The 19,172-nt window shown below is 35.7% G+C and overlaps 2 protein-coding genes and 1 long non-coding RNA gene across 7 annotated transcripts; 1 reads left to right on the forward strand and 2 right to left on the reverse strand.

The window, feature by feature from the left end:
* Positions 1 to 2,194: 2,194 nt before the first annotated feature.
* On the forward strand, positions 2,195 to 4,385 carry LOC103873562. Of its 4 annotated transcripts, none has more exons than XR_004448796.1 (7): positions 2,195 to 2,567; positions 2,848 to 2,906; positions 3,028 to 3,109; positions 3,368 to 3,512; positions 3,630 to 3,681; positions 3,784 to 3,827; positions 3,919 to 4,385. It is a non-coding gene; the product is annotated as an uncharacterized LOC103873562 (long non-coding RNA). The 4 variants fall into 4 exon arrangements; XR_001955092.2 differs by having other exon boundaries at positions 2,214 to 2,567; positions 3,368 to 3,496; XR_633985.3 differs by having other exon boundaries at positions 2,334 to 2,567; positions 3,372 to 3,512.
* Positions 4,386 to 7,418: 3,033 nt separating this feature from the next.
* On the reverse strand, positions 7,419 to 9,244 carry LOC103873561 (chloroplastic lipocalin). 2 transcript variants are annotated; one of them, XM_009151966.3, is made up of 5 exons: positions 9,000 to 9,244; positions 8,648 to 8,798; positions 8,323 to 8,565; positions 7,932 to 8,222; positions 7,419 to 7,834 (listed from the first exon to the last, which is right to left on the reverse strand). In XM_009151966.3, exons 1-5 carry the CDS (start codon positions 9,074 to 9,076, stop codon positions 7,556 to 7,558), a joined length of 1,041 nt encoding a protein of 346 aa, XP_009150214.1. In that variant the 5' UTR covers positions 9,077 to 9,244; the 3' UTR covers positions 7,419 to 7,555. The 2 variants fall into 2 exon arrangements, with proteins under 2 accessions (XP_009150214.1, XP_009150217.1); XM_009151969.3 differs by having other exon boundaries at positions 8,648 to 8,750; positions 9,000 to 9,178.
* A 2,988-nt stretch (positions 9,245 to 12,232) lies between these two features.
* On the reverse strand, positions 12,233 to 16,170 carry LOC103873560 (dnaJ homolog subfamily B member 1). The gene is made up of 2 exons (XM_009151965.3): positions 13,109 to 16,170; positions 12,233 to 12,966 (listed from the first exon to the last, which is right to left on the reverse strand). Exons 1-2 carry the CDS (start codon positions 13,660 to 13,662, stop codon positions 12,522 to 12,524), a joined length of 999 nt encoding a protein of 332 aa, XP_009150213.1. The 5' UTR covers positions 13,663 to 16,170; the 3' UTR covers positions 12,233 to 12,521.
* Between the last annotated feature and the right edge of the window lie 3,002 nt (positions 16,171 to 19,172).

Raw genomic sequence — 19,172 nt, forward strand, 5'->3', positions numbered from 1 at the left:
ACATATAATATGTTAGAAATAGTTTCCATTAAGTTTTTTTTGAAACACAAGCATAACATATGTATGTACATTGGTTTTATGTAAATATCGCTTCTGTCCAGAACTTATATGGGAGTGTTTGATCAGCAATCATGGTTATTTCCATCTCCACCAATGATTGATCTTTATGTTATGCAACACCATTATGTTGAAGCAAATATGACACTGACTTGCCTCTTGATTCCACTGTCCTGAATAACTTGTTAAACTCACTCAAGGCAAATTATTCACCACCATTAGATCGAAGAATTTTGATCATACATCCTGATTGAGTCTCCACCATAGCCTTAAACCTCATAAACATTAAGACAGTTTTAGACTTGTTCTTGAGAAAATATACCCAAAGTAAATATAATATTCCACGAACAATAGGAAATATTGGCTTCCATAAAGTGAGATACTTCGCATTGGACCGCAAAGATCTATGTGACCAATCTCAAGTTTTTTTTTTTTTGGGTTTGAGATTCTTTTGGAAAAGCTTCTCTTGTTTTCTTTCCAAGTTTACATGATCTACATGTTTCCTTGTTGACTTGGAACTTTGGCAAACCATTTACCAGTTTCTTGTTTTGCATTTGTTGCGGCCTTGAATTCCCCACATTGCCAAATTTTCGATGCCATATCTCCATTGTTTCTTGCTCGCTATCATCGATGTTTCTTAGATCGTATCCGAAAACTTTTATGCTTCATTGGTATATCCTTTATATTCTTCCCCATAGGTTCAAATATTATGCTTCATTGGTATGTCCACAATGCTATCGAACTTCTTTGGGAGAGAAATATTATGCTTCATTGGTATGTCCACAATGCTATCGAACAGATTTTCAAGATCAATTAAGTTTTCGTTGAATGCTTTGATGTCGTCACCTTCGTTCATTCTCAAATCTTTGTACTCCCTCCTTATTGATTGTAACTTGATCAATCGTACTTGTGGTGTCCCTTGATATTCGGATTACAATGTTGATATCACTCAAATTACTCTAAGGAGTGAATTACTCTCTCAAATAAGAGGTTTAGTTGTAGTATTTAGGGATCGAATCCACAGAGAGCTAAGGCACACAAAAGATCTAATCAAAACGATTAAGCTAAGTTGATTTAGTTTAATTGTAAATTGCAGGTTTGAACAAAGTAGTTGTTCGTTTGGGTTGATTGAGGTTTTGACACTTAATTGGAAGTAGCTAGACTTAGGGTTTCTATTCAGGTAATCAGGATTATAGAGATATAGATACTAATCAGTTGTTTGCATGATATTAAAGAGCTCAACTTATAAGAACAAATCAATCAGCTTTCGCATGTTTAGATTTATCTATTGTCTAGATCTAATGGCCTCAACATTCGTATGTTGATCAATTAGAAAGTGTTGATCGATGATTCTAGAGGAATATCGATCGATACACCTTTCACGACGTCGCTCGATTATTCTATAGGAATATCGATCGACGCGCTTCTAGCAAGCTTTGCGCACAGGTTGATAATGTCTGCTAGAAACATCCCTCATCTATAAATTAATAAAATTCAAAAATTTTAAATAAAAATAATCGATCGACGCGCTTCTAGCAAGCTTTATAATCGACACAGGTCTGCAATAATAAATCGCTCTTTCCGGGACTTGAAACCTGGATTTCCTATATTCTGCAATAAATTGCATAGTCAGGAATTCGAACCCCAAACCTGGGTGTAGAAACCTTTAAACCTTAACCATTAGGCTACGGTGCTTCCACTCCGACCTACTTTGTTAATTCATTAAACACTTGATTGCATTTCCTCTTTCAACATTTAGTGGCGTGGCGTCTGTATAGTTTAATCACTTAACTTCAATTAGATTTTAACATCTTATCTATGAAAAGAGAAGTACCATTTTTATCTACCATAAAAAGTCATACTAGCCTTATTAGGTCCATTTCATTAATTATGTTTATTTAATTATTTACATTAATCTTTTAATATATAAAGATATTAATAATAAATCAATTTTAACTGTAAATTCAAATTTTATTTTTAGTTGTAATAAAACGTTGAGAAAAAATCTAACAAAATCTTTCTAAAATTTTAAAATATTTTATTTAAAATAATACCATTATTTTATTAACTTGAATGTTTTTCACGGATGTGCGGGTGAAAAATCTAGTTTTTGTTAACTTGAATGTTTTCAGTAATCTATCTATCTATAATAATAAAATAGAGTTTTCTCTCACCTCCTGCCTCCACATCCTCGAGGAGAGTGGGGCTTTTGCCGACACGTGTCAGCACACCAGGGTATTCTCTATTTTTGCTTCCTGCCGGTCTCTACATCTTTCAATCAAACTGGGCTTTTATTATTTTGGCCCAAACTTTTGCAAACCCCTTAAAAACCAAAATGGGATTAGGGTTCCCCCTCCGTCTTCCTCTGCGCTGTGACAAAAGCTCAAGTCACGATCCGATCTACATAACCTATGCACCATCCATAACTCAGAGGTTTTGGCAATGGCGAGATTCAACACCGGTAAATTCCCCACACCATGGAGGCAAGAGAAAATCATAAGCTGCATATGGTATTTGATCGTATTTGTTACCTTCATCCTTTGTTTTGGTTTAAGTGAATTATATAGCTTGAGCAGTAGCAAATATTGTTTCTTTCTGTTCTTTATATTTGGTATGAAATTGCTTTTGTTCTTTTGTAAGGTCTCTGGATCACTGATTGTTACCTTCTTTTTCGTTTCAAGTACTTCCCTTTATATTCGTTTCAAGTACTTCCCTTTATAAGAAATCTTTTGTTTGCTCTATAAATCTCTCCAAAACCATTAAATTGCATCCTTTATTTTTATTCTGCAGATGGTACTCCGAGAAGACTGTGTTGCTGAGTTGAACAATTACATAGACCCTCTCTACCGGTAACTCACCACTCTTCTTCTCTCTTTTTTAGCTCTATTCATGTTTAGTCTGATGTTCCTAATCAATTCATAAGCTCTCTTTCTGAGTTCCGGTTTTGTCGGCTCTCATGTATTCAAACAGGAGAATTTAGATCGAAAACTTCTGACTTGCATTTTGGAGGTTGATGGTAAGCTGAATCCATGAAAGTGCAATACCGAATCAGGTGCTTCAATTATACTATTCTACTTTATATATATTCACTTTACGACTAGAAAGGTACTTTAGGTTGTCTAATCTCTAAAAAACAATTAGCTTGAAGGCAGAGTCCTGGGCATAGTATGATCTATTTGAAAGTCATGTTACATACTCACATGACTGGGTCTAGATGAAAAGGATCATGGCACCATCTTTAACACAGATATATATAAAATATTTGGACTGCCGGACACTAACTCCGAACCGTTTTGTGGTGTTGATGAAGGCAGGGTCTTAAGAAAGCTGATTAGCAGAGCATACTTGATGATTTAAACAAGCAGGACCCAGGGTTCACACAGCCCTCTGTTTCAGGGGCAAGGCCACAAGTGGTTCCAACCAACCTGCACTGCCGCTGGTAATCACTAATCCGGGTACAGCAGCTGGATTTTTTTTATCACGCTGCTTTCTCAGCCTTCATTTAATTGTTTTTTCTAACTTTTGTTTCTCTCAAGTCAATTACACTTAATAAATATGCTCATGGTGTGCAGAATGTGTCGATTTTGGCCTAATTAGAGGTCTTCGTCCAAAATCACATTTTGGGTATGATATTCTTTCATCTAGAAGCTTTTATGTATTTTTGTGTGCGTTGTTCCTATTATGTGTGCATATGCCTTACTTTGACGTTTTTTTCCTTACTTTTAGGTTCAAGTTTGGTACCATGCATGCTGGTACTGGTCAGTAGGAAGGTCAGTAATTTCTGTTCTATTCTTCAAGTGTTGTTTTAATGTCAACCAAGACATAGTAATATTCTCAAAAGTGGACGTGTTTATATAACAGACTTTGGACGCTATAATGTTGTTAATGAGCTCGAGATTCTGAAACGGTCGACCATGAATCCTTTGGTGTTGTGTGCCACATCTGGCAGTGACCTACAATATAACGCAGTACAGTGGTGTTAGGAAACTGGAGACTGTTACAGTGACGGAGGTGAATGCCTACGTTCTGAACTCGCCCCTAAGAAGATTTACTGATTCAAAGGGGTCAGCCGGTCAGGAAACCCAACAAGAAAGGCCCGAAGAGCTTAGTTTCCGTCATGGAGCACTGTCATGAAACCACTCTATCGTTACTCCCAATGCTTAATATTATTTCTATAAATCTTATGCTATGCAAATAAGGGATTGGGCACTTAGGCGTTTTTGTCTCACTTCTAATTTTGATACTTCCTGAATTTTTTTGCTTTTTTAAATATGAATTCTTCTTAGTTTCCACATAAAATCAAATGTCCAGCCTTTGTTATTTATCTACTTACATTATATGCTGTACGTTATTTGTCAAAGTAGCCACCTTGACCGCACTAAGAATGAAATGTATCCAAAGAAAACCTAATATTTAAACATCTGACGCAACATGTTTCTTAGTAGCCTTGCTCTAATTCGTTAATGTTGCTATGATTTTAGTGTGTTAAAAAAAAATAGTCCTCCCCACAGCCACTACTACTATTTTATCCTACAAGACAACTTGATATTTTCCGTAATTCGCGTCAATATTTTCATCTCAGCTAATAGAATTTGCTTCAAAGTGCCACCTTGACCATCATCTCTAATTAGCCTTAGAAGAAAGTTTGTATCTCTATCGTTTACCTATATGGCATAACCATATTATGCAGAGAATGATAGATATAGGACAAACTTGAATGGAAATAAATAAAACCATAAAAGATCAATTTTATAAACAAATCGGAACATCTTTGCACGGAATACATGTAAAACAGCTCTCATGTTACATAACAACCCTCATGACAACAGTGTGGACAATAACATGTCATCAAATAACATAAGTAATTGATGCAACTTATGCTACTATTACAAGAAAGAGATAAAAAAAATTTGTACTTCAGAAAATTTTGTACTTCAAAAAAGAAATTTGTATTTCAGAAAAAAAATTTTGTACTTCAGAAAAACCATCTCCCACAAACAAATATGTAACTGAAATCCTTGAAATGATTGAAAATAAGAACTCATCAATGTCTTTGCCACTTTCCCTGAATCAATTCTTCTTTCTAGATAAATCAGACGAGAACTGCTAACCAAAAAAAAAAGAAATCACACCACTATTGGAAAACTATAAATAACATTTTCCATACCTCACGTCCAAGTGTTAATTTGCAATGTAAACACTAAGATACTCAACAATCATTGTGCTACACAAGTTATCGACGCTCCGCGCTTATCGCAGACAAACCACTAAATTATATTGTAACTCCTACTTCCTGATTCATATAATGTCTTTTTAAATTTCATGACCAGAGAAACATAAGCTGAGCAATTTTGCACGTTATAAAGTGCATCTGCCCTTTCTTTATGAACCATACGTTCATTACATCTTACAGATGCAAATATTCCAACTCCTCGTCATTTTTAGTAATTCGTAACAAAACACTAAGATCAAACCACTCAACTAAGAAGTAATGAAACCACCAGACACACCACACTTTCTGTGACAATTTATTTTGTGTAGAACAACTTCCGGCACAAGAATACTCTGTCTGATGAGGTTCATATGTGTACCTTTAATTACAGTGCATGCACGCACATCAATGTTAAAAGAAACCCAAAAGTCAATCCATCCTTGCCGTTACTAATCAAAGCCCCTCAGGACATCCATAAGTTGTACAACCGAGCATTTACTAAAACTCCATAACCTTATTACATCATCGAGTTGCACAGAAAAACAACATAGACTAGAAACTGTATAAAGTAATACCCCATAAATTAATACGCAATAAATTAATAAATTTCTCCCATCCAAACTGGTTCGGAATATGACACAAATCGATAAAATAATAAGATAATATTTTTTAAAAAATTATAGGTAAATATATAGTCACATTAAAATTATAAATTAATAATTTATCTGTATATATTTTTTATATTTACAAATAAAATATCATACTCCCTCTGTTCCTAAAAGATAGACTTTTTAGTATTTTCACACATATTAAGAAAATATATTAAACTATCATAAAAAATGTATTATTTTCTGTAATTTTAAATTTTCAATAACTTTTAACCAATAATAATTCAATAAAGTTAATTAATTTTGTTAAAGTTTACAATTTTTTCATAGTAAACACAAAAAATACATTCTTCTGAAACAAACTTTTTTTCTAAAAAGTCTATCATTAAAGAACGGAGGAAGTATTAAATTAACACTTAATATATTTTGATGAGATTTAGTGAAACTATATCTAAAACCACATTTAAAATCTATGAAACATATTTTATATGCACCAAATAATATAATAAAAACAAGATGAATGTTGAATTTCAAAAAATTAATTAATTTATATACAAAAAATAAAATATTTTTTTTATTTTTTAAAAAATATATATATTTAAGATAATTTTTTAAAAAAAAATTGAATAAGATAGAAAAATTGAAAAGTAGTTTTTTCTAAATTAATAACTTTATAAATTAGTAAAATCTCATAGTTTCATTATTATAAATTTATAGTTTTATTGTATCTAAACCACAAACAAACACACAAAACCAACCCAAACAAATAAAAATAATTTGCAAAAAAATATAATGACATTCCGCATGGATGTCACTACATCGAGGGGTTAAATCAATATTTCTACCGCCATAAGTCTATGAAAGGACTCAACCAACTTCGCCAATCTACAGATGAAAATTACGACAACGGTACGTATCTTTATGATATATAAATATTGTGCATATGCAATTTCGAAAAAGAAAAAAAGTATATGGATAAGCTATCCTGGAAAAGCAGTCAATTCAGGTCCAATGAATGCTGGACAATGATTAAGAATTCACTTTCTAGACTTCGAATCGATTTGAAGACAAGAGTATGTAAACAATACGTCTACAATGAAGCCCTTAGCTGAATGCGTCATCCGTGACATTGACGAAACATGCGAGGATAGTTACTACTTTAAGAGGATGAACGACTTTGTTATCTTCCTTCGAACTAAATAAAAAAAAACACAGGCATTACATGTTTCTGTTTTTGAACAACAATTTTACTTTATGTTTTAAGTTCAACTAACATTTAAATTGGTACTATCAGCTATTTATTCTTTTTTATAATCGATCAATGAGAACCACTTACATTGCTTTCACTAACTACTACCAAATGAATCACAAAAACAATTTTGAAATCATTAGAGAATAAAACATATGAACCTGGCGCGTAGCGCCGGAATACCACTAGTATAAACATAATTAAAAGTTATTTTCAAAAAGTCATCCTGAACTTATAGTATAGATGCTTAAAATTATATCGTTCGTCTTACTTGTGTTTGTTTTATACGAAGTAAAGGAAAAATAACTTTGAGTTTATCTTAGAAAAGAATTAGTATCTATACACTCAGTCAGGTGCACAAGAAAATTGACAGTGATAAATAATCTGCATACAGAATTCAAAAAAACTCTTGGGGGCAGAGAAGCTTCTCTACTTGAAATAGAGTGGGACCAGTTTCTTCAAAGTTTCAAACACACTAGTGAAGGGATCAAACTGGACTGACTTTCTTAATTCAAGATCTGGAAACTGGTTTGTCAGCGTTTTCTCCATACCTGGCATGGACATCATAGCAGCTAGCTGACCATCAGACATCACTTCACAGTCCTGTGGAGTATCCTTTATTTTCTCCGGGTCGTAGCCAAACTGTGCCAAATAGTCTTTGTACTTGGCTATGAACTCTGGTCCCGGGTTAGGTGTCCTTGAGTATACCTGACATATCCAACACACATAGTAGTTATGTAAGAAGGTGTGCAGCAAGCAACATATATTATCAAACCACCCTTGAGTTCTTGTCTTGAATCATCACCTGAACAAAGCTCCTGTCTTTGGCTCCAGAAACAAGAGCGTAGTTGTCGTAATCTGTAGCTATGACATCATAAGGCAACTTAGGAATGAAAGGAATGGTGGGAAATCGAAGGTAACATTTCTCTTTAATCATCTCTTGCTTTTCTAAGTCAGTCTCAGTTTTCTCCAGGTCTTGTGCTCCAACGCATTGAACTTTTCCTCTGATTCCTGTTATATACCCATCAGGGCTACCGTGAACACAAAACGTATCCACCCGTATAGCTGGTTCCTTCATATCAAACGTGTATACGCCCTGCAAAACGTGAAAACAGAAGCGGAATGTACTCAAGATGTGATTATTAATTGTTCTTCTCACATTATACTTTGCAGAGGATGAGCCATTTTAACAGTACCTGTGTACAATGGCAATCTTCTTGGCCTTGACCAGCAAAGCCACGCTTAAGAGAAGCCACTTCGAACCATCTTCCAGAGTACCTAACTGGGTCAAAGTTCTTAGCCGTCATGCCTCTCATCATCATCATCATCATCGCTTCCGGGTCATCATCAAGTGGAAGAGTAGGCTTGTTTCCTTCCACAGAAGCACTTCCCAGTTGGCAGATGTTGTGATAACGTGAAGAGAGATCCAAGGCAACACCCTGCCAAGGAAACTCACAAAATTGAAAAGGTTTTTGGACGCAAACGAGCATGCTTATAGCAATGTTGGCTAAAGCATAATACCTGGCCTGCCTGAGAGAGAAGCAAAATGGCAGCAAAGCCTGAAACAAAATGCTTTCTCAAAGCCTCCTTGCTTCCAGTGGGATTCTCCAAGGAACATATAATTCTGTCAGAATAATGAGATCTACTGTTGATCCTCCTAACCACAGAGCATCTTCCGTTTCATAAAGGAAACATAAATCTGAGATCAGTAAACCTTGAATCTAAAGACAGTTTCGTTTGTTCCAGGATATAGTTTCTGTAAGTATGTCCTAAGCCTAACTAAACGGTGTTGTGTGTGCCATTGATGAACTTAAGGTTGATACAACTTCCAGGATCCAACTAAAGCAAGCAACTAGTTGTGATTTAATAATACCTTGTATTTGCAGGTCGAGTGAAGCTTTGAGGAAGAACTAGTGTCATTGACAGGCTAGTTATGATGTTACTTACCATCTTCTCTTGATCGCCACAGAAATATTTTAGTTTCTTTTTCAGGGTTTTTAATTATTTCTTTGTGGCAGGCTTTAGAAGCTCAACAAACGCTGTCGGTTTAAGAGTCTATACGAACGGGACCCACAAGAAATTTTCCTTCATTTAGACCCATACGAACATATCTACCATCATTTTCCATGATGATGTTGGAAACTGATGGTTGAAGATATGTCAAAAACCATCGTGGTTAATGGTTACGTGAGAAACTATTATTATTAGTACTGATATGTTTGAAACTGTTATTGTCAACAATAACATGTCAGTTTTTCTATGAACATAATCCTGTATTTTTTTTAAAAATATTTTTCAAAGAAACTATTTTGAGTTTTTGCAATTTCTAATTTTTGCAAATTTTCTATTTTTGTGAATTTACTGAATTTTTATTTATTTTTTTTTATCAATTTCTGAATTTTTATTTATTTTTTTATTTTGATTTATTTTATATATTTCTGATTTTAATTTAGTTTTCTGATTTTTATTTAATTTTCTGACTTTTATTTAAATTTTGAATTTTATTTAATTTTTATTTATTTTAGTAATTAAATAAATATTTTTTTGAAAAACTAACCAAATCTTTTGGTTCAATTATATTTTGGTTACAAATTTGGATAAAATCGGTTAAATTCGGGTAATTTAGGTTAGTTCAGTTAATTTGTTTCAAATTTTTGGTTCGAAATTTTGGATAATTTGGCTCTTTCAGTTACTTCGGTTTGAAATTTTAGTAAATTCGGTTCAAAATTTTGTTATCAATTTTTTTGTTTAAATGGGACTAACCAATTACCGAACAAACCAAAAATTTTAATTTTTTTTATAAACCTGCCGAATCAAACCAAACTTATTGATATCACTCAAATTACCCTAAGGAGTGATTTTACTCTCTCAAATAAGATGTTCAATTGTAGTACATAGGGATCGAATCCACAGAGAGCTACGGCACACAATAGACTATAGAAATCAAGATTAAGTTAGGCAAACAGTTTATAAAGCAGTAAATCAATGAAAGCAAGGTGAGCAAAGTAGTTGTTTGATTGGTTGATTGAGGTTGTAAACAATTAGGAGAATAGTTAGACCAAGGAATTTATCAATCAAGAGATTCAAAACTACAATTCAAAGTTACTAATGGTTTATAGATTCAATTCTAGAACTTGATTTTAATAAGTAAGTAATCCAGCTTTCGCATGCAATTGCTAATCAAATGTTTAAGTCCAGTCTCAGCTGTCGCTTGTTGATTTGGAGCGAGCGTCGATCGATGCTATGACATGAGCGTAGATCGATGCTTCCTTAGACAAGCATTAACGACCTAACCGATTTAGTTCAACTAGATTCCTAGACCAACTCTCATATGCGCCTAGGTATCTAATCCAGCAGAGTTCGGGTTCCGTTAATTGATTGCACTTTCGTGCCTCTCAACTATCCTATGATTCTAGGTTCAAACAATTAGTCACACTGTCGTGCTATTCTAAATATTTCAGATCCTAGTATTACAAATCACCTTGGTGTAGAGATCTATAGATAATCTAGCAATCCTAATTTTTATCAGTTTGACATTAAGCTCATGAAATCACTAAACCTAGCAAGATGAATTACTCAGACATGCAAGCAATAACACAAATCATAGTCTAAATAATATAATAGATAAATCAATGGTAAAACCAATGGATTTCCAATCAATCTCTGAAAGAAAATTGATCTTCTCTCCAAACCTAAGAAAAACAATAGAATATGATAATAGAAAGCTTGTTGCCGTCAACAATGGCTTAGAAATACATAAATAGGATTTATGGTCGTCCATGGGTATTTTGGTAACTTGGTATGGCTTCTGGGCTTCAAACGGTCTTGAAATATGCTTGGCCCACATTCTGGCATCACGGTCAGTCAGACGCCAATGCTATATTATCGATCGACAGTCTTTCATCTCCTCGACAGCTTCCTCTTGCGAGGCAGACTGACCACTGTTCAGTAAAACAAGCATAACGTTTTCTACAGGATGCTGATTGACCTCAAACCGGTGGCATTGAAAATCTAACTCAAATTGCTATCTTGTGTCAAAATATGGGCTCAATCTAACGGTGGAAAGGTCTCCATCCATAGCTAAACATCTGACACGTCTAGGCAGTTTTGCACGCTCCAAAAGACACAAAAATCACCACATTCTTTCAAATCGTCTGTGAACCTGTAAATACTCTAAATAGACTCTATATAGTATAGATTCAGAAAAACTCAGAAAAAGATTCCCTGTGTATGCATACAACAAAGCAACAAAGATTCCTAAGGGAGCTTGACCCAAACAGAGTTCTCTCCAACAATATGGTGGAAAAGCTCTTCCCCTCCAACACTGCCTGAAACATTTTCATCAATAGGTTATTTCCTCCTTAAAATTACCTCTTTTTGGAACCCGATGCATACATGTTTTCATTGCATCTACAAGTGTTTGTACGAAGAGAGGAAGGAAAGAATTCTGTTTGGGTCATAAAAAGTGTACATTTGAGTTATACTACTGTTGTTCCAAATTCCCGTGAATAAATATTGTTCTTTCACTTTCTCGTGATTTTTTTTTTTCTGTTTTGATTCCTGAATCTCAGTTGCCCAAGTGGCACTAAGCAAAGAACCATCAACTTCCGTTGCAAGCTTAACTAAGACCATACTTACCTACCTCTAATCCATGCATAAGCCAAGAAATGTAAGTCTAAACCAAATAGAAAACGAAACCAAAAATCACCATATTTGGTTTAGACTTACATTTCTTGGCTTATGCATGGATTAGAGGTAGGTAAGTATGGTCTTAGTTAAGCTTGCAACGGAAGTTGATGGTTCTTTGCTTAGTGCCTGGTCTGTACGTAACGGAAGTTTATGGTTCTTTGCTTAGTGCCTGGTCTGTACGTTTGACTAACCCACATCACTTTCTACTGCCTATTTGAATTGGAGAGTCCTTGAGTTTCTGTTTTCAGTTGAATCCTGTAGGTTTTGGCAACTCAATGCTGAAATCATCTTTTACTAATATTATCTAATCTTGGGAGTAGAGAGGGAGACCCTTGAGAAAGAGAGAATTGAAGCTATGTTTCGCCACAGACATCACATGATGCTCTTTACTCTAAGCTTTTACCAGAACACCAATGATAGTGGGGAACAGATGATTTTTATTAGTAAGATTAATAGGTAACAAAGCATACATCAATGCGACTCTGGAGTACACTAACATAGAGGCCTCGAAACCAAATCAAATAAATAAATTAAAAAAAAAAAAATTGAAAGTGTCTAATTGCAAATAAGATAAGTAAAAGCAAAGCTTGTGTGTTTGATCTTCGGCTTTCAAATCCAAGCCCCCTTAGAAGAATCAATCCTAACATTCACAAATCTATCATCTCCTCTACGTTTTTTGGCTATCTACATTCATCATCTAACTTCTTCATAAAACCCCACCAAGAACTCTCTTCAGCTCGGATTTCTGCTCCGCCGTCAGCTTCAACGGATATCTCACGTTAAGCTTCAATCTCAGGTTACCTTTTCTCCCAGGTTCTTTAGAGATAGACATTCCTTCGTTCGGAACCACAATCTCGTGATCAGGGTTGATGATATCGGTTAGAGGGATCATGAGGGTCCTTCCATCAAGCGTGATCAGGTCAATAGACTTACCAGTGAGTGCTTCAAGTAGAGTGATCTCCTGACTGAACACAAGGTCGTTTCCGTCACGCTTGAAAACAGGGTGCGGCTTCTCTTCAACCACGAAGATGATATCTGCCGGTATGATTCCAGGCTCTTCGTTGCCTTTCTCAGGGAAAGTGAGCTTCGTGCCTTTCTTCCAACCTGGTTTTATTTCTATGGGCAATATTTCCTCCACGACCCTCATTTTACTGCAAAAAAAAAAAAAAAAGAAAAACAAGAAACATAACAGTATTATTCAGACATCAGCTCGCATGCATATACGTTCATCAAATGGCAAACAAGAAGATCCGACACCTAACCTAACTAAATAGGTGTCTGAAGAAAACATACCCAGAAGCATCGTAAACGTTTCTGGATAAGCGCATCTTCTTCTTGGCACCTTTGCAGAGATCCTCCAAACTACAGGGCAAGGGATTCTCAACAGCTGGAGCTTTCCTAAGCTCACTGCTACGACCCGTGTTGAAATGACCGTTCCTGAACGTTCTGTGTCCTCCTCCTCCGCCTTCAGAACCAAAGATCTCGGCGTAGATATCATCTGCGTCTCTAGGGTTGAAACGGAAGGACGCGGCGTTCGGCGGATGCGGCCTGTGCTGGTGGTGAAACTGCGGCGTTCTCCAGGAGGAGGAAGCCTCCGAGGAAGAGGGGATTTTGCCAGATTTGAGGCCTTCCTCGCCGTAAAGGTCGTAGATCTGGCGCTTCTGAGGGTCGGAGAGAACGTCGTAGGCCTCGGAGATCCGTTTGAATTTGGACTCTGCTTCGTCTCGCCTTGCCGAAGGATTCTTGTCGGGATGCCAGATCATGGCCAGACGCTTGTAAGCTTTCTTCAGATCATCCTCCCTCGCGTTGTGGTTCACCTTCAGTATATTGTAGTAATCCATACCCATCTCTCTCTCTCTCTCTCACAGTGACTGTAACACTTTTACCAATCTGTCCTTATCGTAATTTTCCCCGGCCGTTCACGATAATCAGAGGCGGCTGCGTGCTCGGGAGACTAGGGGGGAGGAAGAGGAGTTTTCATGGTCTTTTGTAATCTCCATGTGCTTCTCTTCTCTATATTATTGCCCATTGGGCTGATAAAATCAAATATGTTGACAAAAAAGAAAAAAAACAAAGGGGGAGTTTTCACGTCACATTTTTAGAAATAAATCATTTTAATCGTATTGTTTTGTCAGCAATTTTTTTGAAATAACCAAAAGGAAAAAGAAATTAGTTTTGTAGTATAATAGAAAGAGATAAGAAGAAAAAAGAGGAAAAAAGATTGGAATTTTGGTTATTTTGTGAATAATAAATAGTTTTTTTAGGTTATTTGGTTTAATTTTCCTAATTAAAATCTAATGGATTCAAATGTAGCAGAACATACCAGCTTAAGATACAACCCAAACTAATTTTACAGAGATACGTGTTTTACATACCTAAACTAAATCTAATTTGATAAACATGTGTTTAATTTTGTGTTTGTATGACACCGCTTCAATACCTCCGGCAACGTTTCATCTCTCCACCAAAATTGCATTCAGCCTCCTCTCTACACCTCAGCGACGCCGCATTCACTGCTACCATCTTTCTGTGTTGATCCCTTAAGAGAGATGCTGAATCTTCTTCTTCTTCATCAGATAATTAGAAATGGGAAAAAAATTAGAAATGGAAGACACTCAGACATATTATAATCAAGACATTTTTTGGAACACTTCAACTAGAAAGCTCCAAATCTGCTTATTTGCAACAATCGAAACCAATTAAACCCAAAAACTTAGTGTTTTCAACATCCAGAGAACTTCATCCCACATAGAGATGTAAAATGGAGTGTCCATGTCCAAATAAGTATGTCTATATGGACAAATCAGTTTATTAGACATTATTTGTTGAAGCCCAAATTATATTTAGTCCAAATTGTCCAAACCCAAAATGACCATTCCAAATAGGCTGTCCACGGGATCCAATTTAAAAAAATCAGTGTTAATTAACATTCAAAGTTCATATTTAACATAATTTCACTATGTTTTATAGAATTCAACAGCATAGATAAAATTCATATATCATCCAAAAGCCTAAACAAGGTTCGTACATAATGTAAAAGCATAAATTAGGTTCATTTATACATAATCCGAACTCCAAACCGTAGGTTAAGTTCATTTATACATAATTAAATTTCAGTTATGTTTTCTTCTTGTTCTTCTCGGCTTCTTCTATTATCACCGTCAAAGCCTGTAACAGAAGACGATGTGTTATTAATAATAGAAACAAGACTTCATATACAAATGAGAAACAAGACACTGATGAATTACATAGTTCAAACCCAATATTCAGATACAAGGAAAAGAAGCAATTCATGTCTAAAGTGAGCACACAGACAAAGGCAAAATGATTCATATACAAAGAAAGAAGGCAATTCATGTCTAAAGCAAACACATACAAAGACAAAATGATTCAGATACAAGAAAATGAGGCAATTGATGTCTAAAACAAGCACATACAAAGGCAAGACTTCATATGCAAACAAAAAACAAGACACTGATTAATTACATATCTCAAGTCCACGATTCAGATACAAGAAAATGAGGCAATTCATGCCTAAAGCGAGCACGGATAATTCAGAGAAACTCATCAACAAAATCAGAGAAAGCCATCAACACAAAAAAGCAAACAAAACCCATCTGAAAGAGAATACTAAACCCATCATTCTTTCTCCTGATGATATTAAAACCCATCATTCATTCAGTTTCTTCTCCTTCCTCATAAAACAAGAAGTGACAGAAACATAAATTCTAAGTGATTATACCTGTAATTGAGTCGGGTCTTCTTCCTTCCACTTTCTTCTGATTCCTCATCTAAGGCATCTTCCTCATCCAAATCGCATCCAGCTACAAAACAAGAGAAGTTACTTAATAATTTCACCTAAAAAACTCGATTATAAATTCAACAAACTCACCAATCACTTCAAAACCCACGAAGCCAGTTTCTAGCACAGATCAAAGCTTGAAAATTTGATGGAAGAAGGCGGTTCCTGTATTTGCTAAGAACGCGCGCGACTTCCCACAATAAAGATGACTCAGACGACACTGTTGTTATTAGGATACATAGGACATCAAATACCATTCGAGACAACTCCTTAAACCGGTTTGAATTGTCCTTCCAATACTTGATGACATACTCAAATACAAATCCAAAGCAGATTTTCATGTTGCTGCTTGTTGAGAGAAGAACGCATAGAAGCCCTACCAAGAAAGATATTATTAGTTGATTTTAAATAACTTAAATACACATCTAAAGCTTTGCTTTTAAATAACTTACACCATAACCAGCTGGTAGAGCATCTGCTTCTTGTGAACTATGTGTACTAGTATTCTTCTTCTTGTAAACTCCACACAGCTTCAACATCTTATTCATTTTGGATATTTTTTTTTCCAACTGAATTATATTAGCAAAAGAGGCCGAAGCCCAAAGTAACTTACAAAGACCTAAAGGCCCAAATACAAAGCCCAAATTTCAACGAACCAACCCGCTTAGGCCCAAGCCCGTTAACATCGAACCCAACATCACCGACTCGCGGTTCGCCCTACCTTGAGAAGCAAACCCGCACACGTCGCCACCACCGGGAGAACCTACGTCGGAGAACGGACGCGTCTCACCGGCCACTACAGGAACATGCCTCACCGTGACAAACCGGATCCCATGACCTACACACACTCTTCACCACCGCCGTCTTTTACTCTAGTGTAATCTTTACCGGAGAGATCAATCGCCGGAGCGAGATCATCACCGCCACCATTCGAGCACACACCAGAGTAACAAAATCGGCTCACAGAACATCACCATCTTGATACGGACACCTCTCTCTTCCTCCAACGAGAGAACAAACACGGATCTCAAACATCACCAACGCCATAAACAAACACAAAGGCCCTAACAACTAATCTAACTATTAAGCAGAAGAAAAAAAAGCAGGAGCCGACGAGGCAAGGTACATGACGTCTTCACCCCTCGGAGCATGATCCGGCGATGCAGAGCTGAGAGAGCCTCTACCTCCCGGAGACTTTGCCGGCGACGCAGAGCTGAAGAAGCCTTCACCTCCCGGAAACTTAAACGGCGACGGCGGAACTAACGGAGCCTCCGCCTCCCGGAATAAACCCTAACTTCAACCTAAAAAACTAAAAAACTGTCGCGACGAGCCGCGTCCTACTACCTCACCACGAATCCAGAGAAAGGGAGGGTGCCGCCGTTTGAAACCCGCCGTAAGGAGATCTCTTCCGGCAACAAAACCCTAATCCAGATCCGAAAATATATCGGATAGGACAGCAATTTAATAAAGAAAATGTAAAATGTTCTAATTTCTTACACATCTTCAATCATTTTTTTTTCACGAATCTTCAATCATATTCTATTTTAGTTTTTTTCCTTTCTATTTCAACATTTATATTTTTCAAATTTCTTTTGTTAAAAAATATTTTAATTATTAATAGAAACTATAAGAAATATTACATTGAGAACTCAACAACTGAAAATTCTGGAATTTAAATTGCATTAACCGAACTGTTTTGTGAGATCTGTGCTTAAATGTTCTATGTATACCATATTGAAAAAAATTGTGTACATTGTTTTATTAATTTACATGTTTTTTTGAGACTTAAAACTCAAACATTTTAATATAGAAATATTAATAAATTCTAAGTCAAACCACTAAAATTTAAAAAAATTTATTTTCAAACATGTTTTAAAACAAATTTATTTGTAATTTAAAGTTATGTTAGGGTCTCTTGCTGTTCAATTCCAATAAGTTTGGTATGTTTTTTTATACCATTTACTTGTTAGTTTATTTGCAAGATAACAAGTTGTTCTTTTCTTAGATGATTAAACTCATCGTGGTGGATTTTATATCTTCGGATCAACCAGTTGCTCTTTTCTTGCTTCGTATCATCAATACTCAAAACTTGATTTTCATGATTGATCTTATACATTGTTTAATTTTATTTCTGCATCTAAATATGCAAATGGTCAGATTAGCTATCTTTACTTAGTATTTACATATAGCATAAATGTATTTAGTCCTTGTAGTCTTCTCTCTTTTCTTTTAAAGAAGGTTAAATTTCATATCAATTTTTTTTATATATGATGTATTCTTAGTTTGAAATGATTCAAATCTTTATTTTCAAAAACAAGAGCTCTAGAAAATCAAGAATCAAACTAAGACATCATTACTTGGCCGAGATGATCTGATTCTGTTATGAACCTGATTGGATGATCCGATTGTTGATGCATTTCGCCATACCACACCATTTATTCCTCGCATGCCAAATGTGTGTCCGATGTTTGATAAACATAGCACATCAAGAACTCTCTTTGTTTGTAGAGCACATTTGCATGTCAGCAATTCAATGACACTGGTCTAACTGTGTGAGTAATTCAGACCAAGAATTCTCCATGTGAGATTCTTCCAAACCTCTTTGGATAGCGAAAATTAAAAAAAAAAGATGATCTTATGTCTCTAACGAAGCATTACAGAGTATGCAAGTTGCTGAATCTTGAGCATTCCATTGAAGTAGCCGATCTCATGTGGCCAACCTGTGTACCGCAACCAAATTTACCACAAAGTGTTAGGTGTTACTCCTGAGAACTACACACCCTTATGCCACAGAGTAGTCTGATTTATTTCCCTTGTAAGTTCCCAAGTTCGTTGCAAGCTAAATTCAGGTTTAAACATATCTTTTTTCCTTTTCCATAGATGCAAATCCGGTTCTGCAATGAGACCTTGTAGCCAGAGCTTTAGAATCATTCTTGATTAATATCAGGTGTTCATTACGATGATAGCAACATCAATATTGCTGAACCACATACTCCACAGTTGCGTTGATGTTGAGTCTTAAGTTCAATACAATAGTGATCGTTTGTTAAATCATTAGTCCATCCGAGTGGCGACCATGCATCAAACCAGAATGATCTGGAAACACCACTTATAATCTCCACAGTATATGTATAACTGAAACAATCAGCTGGAGACGATCAGGGGAGAATAGTCACTCGTAGTCATACATTTAGTCAAAAGCGGGAGAGTAAGATACTTTATTGGAACCAGAGCAACCTCCAACTGGAACTGAGCTTTGTCCCCAACAACATTGCTTACTCCTGCCAAGTATAATGTAATCTTTGGCCATCCACAAAAATTAGTAAATCATCAGCAAAGCACATGTGACTAACAGAGTAAGCAGAACATTTTGAATATACGGATGGCAACCAATTTTGTTTTTCTTCTGCTGTTTTATTCAACAATTTTGAGAACACTTGCATATGAAAAATAGATATGCTGAAAGAGAGCAGTCCTGCCTCAAACCTCTAGAGCTATTAAAATAGCTTGATGGTTCTTCATTAGACTGGACAGAAAAGGAGACGAGTTGTATGC

The sequence above is a fragment of the Brassica rapa genome, chromosome A06 (assembly GCF_000309985.2).
Source record: "Brassica rapa cultivar Chiifu-401-42 chromosome A06, CAAS_Brap_v3.01, whole genome shotgun sequence".
NCBI classification, from domain to species: Eukaryota; Viridiplantae; Streptophyta; class Magnoliopsida; order Brassicales; family Brassicaceae; genus Brassica; species Brassica rapa.

Excerpts from the sequence above, each read along its gene's own strand:
- LOC103873561 (XM_009151966.3), bottom strand. The coding sequence starts at position 9,076 with ATGGTAAGTAACATCATAACTAGCCTGTCAATGACACTAGTTCTTCCT. Across the intron at positions 8,566-8,647 it reads TTCTCTCTCAGGCAGGCCAG|GGTGTTGCCTTGGATCTCTC; the intron begins GTATTATGCTTT and ends TTTCCTTGGCAG. Across the intron at positions 8,223-8,322 it reads AAGATTGCCATTGTACACAG|GGCGTATACACGTTTGATAT; the intron begins GTACTGTTAAAA and ends CACGTTTTGCAG.
- LOC103873560 (XM_009151965.3), bottom strand. The coding sequence starts at position 13,662 with ATGGGTATGGATTACTACAATATACTGAAGGTGAACCACAACGCGAGG. Across the intron at positions 12,967-13,108 it reads AACGTTTACGATGCTTCTGG|TAAAATGAGGGTCGTGGAGG; the intron begins GTATGTTTTCTT and ends TTTTTTTTGCAG.